Raw genomic sequence first — 8262 nt, 5'->3', positions numbered from 1 at the left:
CGTGCGTGTTTTTGATCCGTAATGAGGCACTGGCAACAAATGAAAACTGGACCATATTCAGATGTTACTCTCTCATCAGTCTAAAATAAAATACCCTTTTTGTTGGAGATCAACGAGAAAACGAAAAGGATTGCCATTTGTTTGTTCATGGTTGGTGGCCACTATTGGGCCGTGAAAATTCTAAGCCGCCAAGTCCAGAAGTCCTTCTTGTGGCCTTGAAAGCTCTTCCAACACCGCCTGAAATTATCCTCAAACCAGTCTTGTTCTCCTCAACGGCTGTTTCTTCTCCTAATTCCTAAAGTCTAACCTCTAACTACTTCTCCCTCTTCCTGTTTCTCTTTGGCCATTGTTCTTCTTTCTTTTCTTTTTTTCACTCAACTTTCTTGCTGAAAAAATGCAAGCCCGTACTCTGCTTCACTGTTCTCATACTCTTCAAAACCATAACCATCCTAGATTTCTTTCTCGGTCTTTAATCTCTTTCAAGAAACGACCTTTATCTTTAGTTTCACCTAACTCACACAGCTCTCTTTTGCATCCAATTCCACTCGTTATTAAACCAAGAAGTAGACTTCTTGCACCATGCAATAGCCCTGCCCATGAATCCGCTAACAATTCTGTGACTGAAAATGAAAGTAGTACTGATTCAATTTCAGAATTTATAGAAGAAACAGGAATAGAGGTGAATAGAGAGGGACTGGAGAATCAGAGTATGTGGGAGCAAATGAAAGAGATTGTGATGTTCACAGGACCTGCTACTGGGCTTTGGATATGTGGGCCATTGATGAGTCTCATTGACACTGCAGTTATTGGTCAAGGAAGCTCTATTGAGCTAGCTGCTTTAGGTACTTCCTTGAAACTTTATTAATGGAGGATTTTGAATCCAGGTTAGTTAGGTTTTGACTGTGAATTTTGGGATGAGCAGGTCCTGGGACAGTTCTGTGTGATGGTATGAGTTACATATTCATGTTCCTTTCAATTGCTACTTCTAATATGGTTGCCACTTCCCTTGCTAAACAGGTCAGTTTCTTTTTACTGTTCAAATGCATTATGTTGTATGTGAAATTTAGTAAAGCAGTGTTCTAATCTCACTAATAGGGCTGTCCTTTTGTGGCAAATTAGTCCCCAAATGTTTATAAACATACACAAAAACTTTCAAAATTTTCCTACATGAAATAGTAATAAGAACCAATGGGGTTAATAATGGCCGATATATGGTTTCTTAGCTCAATTATTCCGTGGAATGCGAGTAGCTCCTTATACTTCTAGTTTACATATTGGCCATTCATACTTCTTAGTGTTTTTCAATAACTTCAAACATTGGCGCAGGACAAAAATGAAGTGCAGCATCAACTATCTATGTTGCTCTTTATTGGGTTGACTTGTGGTTCTCTGATGTTTTTGTTCACAAAGTTCTTTGGCCCATCAGCACTAAAAGGTAACTGAGACCGCTGCAATTTTGTGGTTTTTTTCATATATTGGCAGATGCAGTGCCTTATTATATTAGGTTGGCCTGTCATAGTGTATAGTATCAACCAATAATTGGTCATATGAATCTACAGAGGTCAACCTGCGACTGACAAACTTGCTATTATCTTCGTTTCAGCATTCGCAGGGTCAAATAATTTAGATATAATACCTGCAGCTAACACATACGTTCAGGTGCATTCTCTTTTCCCATAAATTAATATGTTACTTGATCTAAATAGTCGCTAGTTTTCCTATACTTTGTGTGATGGATATGTATTTTCTTTGTGTTATTGGTGAAGCACAAAACCAAGAGAGAGCATTTATTGTGGGAGGCTTTTCAAGCTCCATTGATTATGGCTACTTTGTTATTCATCATCGGGAAGTATAATTAATATGTTTACCGAACCTTCCTCAAATCTTTAAGGCAGCTCCAGACTGCACTTTCCCATATATTCTGTGCTGTTCAAGTATATTATATGAAAAGCTTGATTTGTAATTTAATGAAACCTGAAAGGTCGATATTTTATGATAAACTATTGGCAGTTGGATAGAATTGGACATGTCAGAAAATCATTTTCTTACGGTTGAATTTCTATCATGATTTTTGTTTAAATGACATGTTGATAACTGATTTTTTTGTTTTCTGTTTGTAGATTCGAGGTTTAGCATGGCCTGCAATTCTTATTGGATGGGTTGCTCAAAGTGCAAGGTGGAAATACACTACATTTCTTCCATCCATTATCTACTGAATGTGTTAGCAGCAGCTGCTTAATTTGGTCATTATATGACAGTTCTTCTCCAGTCCCAAAGCAATATATAAGGATCATTATAGTGTTGTTGAATTTGTGGTGTTTGTATGGATTTGCTAGGTATTTCATTTATTCATTAATTATTCTGGCTCGGTTATAATTTCCTTTAAGAATAGTTCTTCTGTTTCTCAGCCTTGGAATGAAAGATTCATGGGGACCATTAAAAGCGTTGGCAGTTGCTAGTGCTGTAAATGGCATTGGTGATATAGTCCTGTGCAGATTTCTTGGACATGGTATCGCCGGCGCAGCATGGGCTACAATGGCATCACAAGTATGCTGATAAACGTTCTGCTATTAATCTATATTCATTGATTACCATATTTAAGCAGTTCATTGCTTGTTGCATTTCCACTGACGTGTTCACATTTCAGATTGTTGCAGCTTTTATGATGATTGATTCACTGAACAAGAAAGGATACAATGCATATGCAATATCTGTTCCATCAACTGATGACCTCATGATTGTATTTAGGCTTGCTGCTCCAGCGTTTATTATGATGATTTCAAAGGTTTATGATGTGCTTACTCGATTCTATAGCATTAGCTGTGTGCTTGTGATTATTGTTATGCATTTGACTGTTCTATGTTTTAGGTGGCTTTCTTTTCCCTCATCGTATATTTTGTTACATCTATGGACACCCTCACCTTGGCCGCTCATCAGGTTTCTTATGCTAACTCTCATTTTTTTTTTGGAGCTTACAGTAAGTATCTTGAAAATTGATGTTCGTGATTTGCTGTAGGTCATGATTCAAGCATTCTTCATGTGCACAGTTTGGGGCGAGCCTCTTTCTCAAGCTGCACAATCATTTATGCCTGAGTTGATGTACGGGGTCAATCGAAGTTTGGAAAAGGTAGGTATACTAGCTATTCATTGATGCTAAACCTACTACTTACATGTGTTGATTCTATCACTTGCTGGTCTAATTTCGAGGCATGCAAAGAGTTTCTTGTTGTTTTTGCATATACAAAATATGCAGAAACACAACCTTGCTCCCCCAGTTCAGACAGATGGGATGGGTTATGCAGATAACTTGTGTCAAAGAATCTATATAGGTTTTTTGTTTCTTAGAATGTGTTCAAGGTTTATGACATCTGACAGGCTCGAACTATGCTGAAATCACTGGCTATCATTGGAACAATCCTTGGATTGGCATTAGGGATTATTGGAACATCTGTTCCTTGGTTTTTCCCCAGCATCTTCACACATGATCAGAAGATCATACAGGAGGTTAGTTCTTGTTTGCAGTAATTTCACATGCAATTTATCCACGAGTTATATGTATCATGATTCATGGGCAAGGAAGGAATTCCATGAGTCCTTTCAGTTATTATCTAAGATTTGCAAGCTTTGCACCTAATCATATGCACTTCACTGGGATTGTGAAACTGCTTCTACGCTGAAATATCAGTACTTTTATCCCTTGAGCTCCATTTAAGTATTCACCCTACTCATTCCATCCATGGGATTAGATACCATTTGGATTTTGAAATGGTCCATGGTTTCGGATCTATATTAACATAAACATAGTTCAACTGTAGCAATATATCTTGGATTGATTATTGCATCTGTCAGTGGCTCACATTGTTGGTTTTTGTTATCGCCTGCAAACCATGAGCTAAAGGAAAAGGAAAGCGATATATTAAATTGCTAATACACCATGAACATGAAGCACCTTCGTAATGGTTGTTTAGGTTTCAGCTTCTGACGCTTCTTTGTATGCCAATCATATTTCCATGCAGATGCACAAAGTGCTCATACCATACTTTCTTGCGTTAGCTGTGACTCCCTGCATTCTTAGCCTTGAGGGAACATTGCTGGTATGTTTGCTTATACTTCAATTTGAATAATTTTGACTTCCTAAACAATTTCATAAATGCTTGTCCAGCATGTTTTATGTCTGTCCTTTTGGATCATGGATTGATAAAACAAGATCCAAGTCTGTTTCTATGATGGTGGTCAAGTCTGTCCATGTCATTGTGGCATTACGCTTAATACCGTGGAGTTTGTTTGAATATGAAGCTGGCATGTATGAGGTGTTCTTTAGCTTGTATTCTGGCATCATAATATCAGTACCTTTATGCAGGCTGGACGGGATCTTAAATTTATTAGCTTGGCAATGAGTGGATGCTTTTTTACGGGTGCACTATTGCTGTTGGTAGAGATCCGTTTAGTCATCTCCTAATTGTCGAAAGTCCTTTTTGCTATGCATTAATCTCGGTTTCTTGTTTTCACCAGCTTGTGAGCAGCAGAGGATACGGTTTGCCAGGCTACTGGTTTGCACTTGTAGGATTTCAATGGGTAAAAGACTGGCATCTCTAGCAATTATGCTGGAAAGATTCATCCTTGACTGATTTGAAGAGATCTTTTTTCTTTTTCCTTGTTTTTCAGGGTCGATTTTTTCTCGCCCTCCAACGCCTTCTTTCCCCCGACGGCATACTTTTCTCGGAAGATTTGAGCCAGCATGAGCTGAAGGAGCTGAAAGCAGCTTAGTTTCAGAATCCACAAACTTTCCACGTAGAGCGAAGTTCATGATATCGTCGAGGACCAAAATCCCATGCTTCTCATCTAGCTAAGTAAACAAATTACCACAACATTGCAAGATGTTTTTTGTCCATGCCACCGGCTGTCAAGTATCATTATCGTTTAAAGCCTCAAATTAGGCTAAGATCTACGCTTTTCCGGCTCCAGCTGTAAAAATGTTCTTCAATATAAGGGGCGTTAGCAACATCTATTCTAGTTTTATCCTATATTTGACAAGATCACACGAGTGCGTGGAGGAAAACAGCAGTTAATGTGGTTTTGATGCAAAAATTGTTTTGAAGGATTACTAGAGTCTAAAACATACGCCAATATTGCCATGTGAACTTGGGTCCGCAAGCGCGTATACTATACGCGATTTCAAAATCAATTCTGTACGGTGTTCAAAACCAGAGATTCTGGGTCTGATCTCATCCCCAAGGGTGTCCATGCCTCAACCTGTAACTTTTTCACAACTTAGCAGAAAAAATAAAATAAAATAAGGTGGGGGGTGGTGGTCAAGAGGACTCAACGACATGCAATTTGCCAATTAATATTTTATCCTTCAAAGAAGCCACGATGCAAACCATCTCGGTGCAAACACTCAAGCTATCTCACTGTCCTTAAAGCCATTTCTACATCTATCAAACAAATTCGTGATTTATGCAAACGAAAAAACTCCTTGCATGTTGGTCCAATTTCAGAGCCTCTCTGTTGTGTCTGGACATGAATTCCTCAAGGCCATTTTACGCTAATATTAACTTTCCATCAAGCAAGTAGCAGAAAATGTAGTTTATACCCTGCTGCTTCCTCGACGACCATGCCCAGAAAATCGCCTTGGCTCTCCTCTCGACTGCGATTTCATTAAGGTTATATCAGTGAGATTCTACAACAAACAACAATCATTTTCTGCAAATGACTGTGAATTGTGAAAGAGGAACTCAAGAAAGGGAGTTTTCCTTACCAATGGCACAGACATCAATTTTGGTGCTTTTCTCACATAAACTCTACGAGCCTGTAGCCTTTTCTCCTCGGCCTTCATTTTAGTGAGACTAGGCCGATATATAATGACAGTCCGACCAATTTGACCAACTACCACTGAACCAGTTGCTTCCTCCAATCGTCGCACCACATCCTCTAGCTCCCCTGGACAAGTCCTGTGTATTTTAATCTGTTTGCAGAATTTAAGCATTTAATTAGCACACCAAAAATTCTGCAATCATTGTTAAAAGAAAATATTGCATTTGGATGCTTGTCCAAATCCTAAAGCTGAAACAATGATTAGCAACTTCCACAAATAGCTAATAAAAGTACATGATTGATCACTGCGACTGCACTACACCCACAATTTCCAGTATCTAATCTAAGTCAGCTCAATTTTGCATAACAATGTGTGGCAGAAAAAAAACAGGGACTTACCTGGGTACATCTACAAGCTAAAGGTTATCAAGCTACAGGAGCAGCTCACATATTATATGACAAGTTGAGGAAAACTCTAGCCACCCCAACATTTATCTAAACAACAGTAGAAGCTATGCAAACAGAGATCAGTAAAACATGTCGCTCAAAACTGCGGAAGCAAATCTTGATGTAATAAACATGATCATCCACAAGTCAGCTACTTCTGCCCCCACAAGAAAAAAAAAAAAACTAGCTAGTACCCACACCAAAGAGCAACAAGGGAGTGTTGTTAATTGCAACTTTCTGTTTAAACAGTTCTAACCAAATAGTACAAATCTAAAGGGCTGGCAGCAATTTGACTCTTACCCTCAATTCAAACTCCACGAACAGGCAACAACATTGACAAGCTAAAATCTTCATCAACCTGAGAAATCAAATCCTAGTCCAAAAACTTTCCCTAACTTTTCCAGGCAACTAAACAAAGTTTAGAGAGACCCAGATTGAAGAAAAAATAAAGAACACTAGGCATCCCACGTTATCCTAATTCCGAACTATGCATAACCTCTAAACCCTTGACCAATCAACTATTCATTCAAACTCAAAGAACCTAATAATAAACAGCCAATCCGGAGAAATTAACTACCAAAAACCAACATTGAAAAAAATCGTGGTTTTACCTTTAAAAGCTCATTGGCTTCAAGGGTCTCAATAAAAGAGGTTGCAACATTATCAGTAAAACCAGACTTGCCAATCAACTGAGACTTTAGCTTCTTTCCCAATCCATGAGCATAAGATGCTAATTCCTTCTTTTCCTTCACTGTCAAAGTCGGTACCTTTACCCCATTTCTCTTCAAACCCTCTTTAGTGGAACCCTCACCAGAAACATCAACAACACTATCTTCCAACTCCAAATTATCACTTTCACCCTCAATATCGTCCTCTTTATCACCATTTTCAATTTCATTATCGATAAAGCCTTCACCTTTTTCTTCTTCTCTTTGGTCTTCTTCTTCTAGTTCCTGTAAGGTGAGAGAGTGGTTGTGAGCTTTTTGAAAGCAAGGGAAAGAGCGAAGGGAGAAGAGGAGAGGAGAATTGGGGAGAGAAGAGAGTGAAGAGAAGAGGATAGTGTTAGTTTTTTGACTTGGGGTTTTGTCGGATTTTGAGAGAATGGTTTTCGTTGTTGTGGTGGTGGTGCAAATTGGTCTTAAGAAGTATGAGAGCAGTGGTGGTTGAGATGGTGGTGGACGGAGAAGATGGTGGAGGACATGGGGGGTTGTCGATGAGGATGTTATAGCCACCGCCATAATTACTGTGAATTCTTCGTTGTTGCTTCTGCTAGATTTGTAGTGAGGTAAATGATATTACCAACTCACCATGTAAATACACTACCCAAACTGACCCCACCAAACATAAACCTTTTATCTTGACACGTAAACACTACCTCCTCTATCTTTAAAGACCCATTATCTGCCCGGTGGTTAGTAGCTTAGCAAAAAAAAAATTAAATAAGAGAATAAATTACTAATAAATGTTTGGTATTATATAAACATATATTATATATAGAGAAATTAATTTAAAATATATGTAATAATTCATGTCAAGTAAAATTAATTTAAGAATATTTTTAAAATAAAAAAATTTACATTGTAATTATTTTTTTCGAGTTTTCATATTTTGAAACTGCTTCATGATGATTTCATTCTTAATTTCATTAAAAATATTTTTTTTTAATATATACAATTATACTTTCATTCATCTATTTCTAAATCTTCCAGGAACTAGTAAAATTATTGACAACAATTCTTTGTTAACTTGTTGTTTTATACAAGTGGGTTAAATATAAATATTAATATATTTTTTTAATTTTTTTATACAATTAAACTTTCATTCATCTATTTCTAAATCTTTCAAGGACTAGTTAAATTATTGGCAACAATTATTTATTGAATTATTTTTTTATACAAGTGGGTTAAATATAAATATTAATATATATTTTTATTTTTTTTATTGTGTCTCTAATTTTTTGAGTTGTTCAGTACTTCATTTTTAATCACTAGCAAGTTGATC

The 8262-nt window shown here is 37.3% G+C and overlaps 2 protein-coding genes across 2 annotated transcripts; one reads left to right on the top strand and one right to left on the bottom strand.

The window, feature by feature from the left end:
• Positions 1 to 5004, top strand: LOC7456343 (protein DETOXIFICATION 46, chloroplastic). Its single transcript, XM_002312982.4, has 14 exons — positions 1 to 842; positions 923 to 1017; positions 1327 to 1435; positions 1604 to 1659; positions 2121 to 2176; positions 2409 to 2547; positions 2648 to 2785; positions 2869 to 2937; positions 3017 to 3127; positions 3376 to 3504; positions 4017 to 4094; positions 4361 to 4432; positions 4513 to 4575; positions 4666 to 5004. Exons 1-14 carry the CDS (start codon positions 395 to 397, stop codon positions 4765 to 4767), a joined length of 1665 nt encoding a protein of 554 aa, XP_002313018.3. The 5' UTR covers positions 1 to 394; the 3' UTR covers positions 4768 to 5004.
• A 332-nt stretch (positions 5005 to 5336) lies between these two features.
• LOC7456344 (uncharacterized) lies at positions 5337 to 7604 on the bottom strand. Its single transcript, XM_024608362.2, has 3 exons — positions 6873 to 7604; positions 5759 to 5965; positions 5337 to 5647 (listed from the first exon to the last, which is right to left on the bottom strand). Exons 1-3 carry the CDS (start codon positions 7497 to 7499, stop codon positions 5588 to 5590), a joined length of 894 nt encoding a protein of 297 aa, XP_024464130.2. The 5' UTR covers positions 7500 to 7604; the 3' UTR covers positions 5337 to 5587.
• Between the last annotated feature and the right edge of the window lie 658 nt (positions 7605 to 8262).

The sequence above is a fragment of the Populus trichocarpa genome, chromosome 9, assembly GCF_000002775.5.
Source record: "Populus trichocarpa isolate Nisqually-1 chromosome 9, P.trichocarpa_v4.1, whole genome shotgun sequence".
Lineage (NCBI taxonomy): Eukaryota > Viridiplantae > Streptophyta > Magnoliopsida > Malpighiales > Salicaceae > Populus > Populus trichocarpa.
This window is presented reverse-complemented; position numbering and strand designations above follow the sequence as displayed.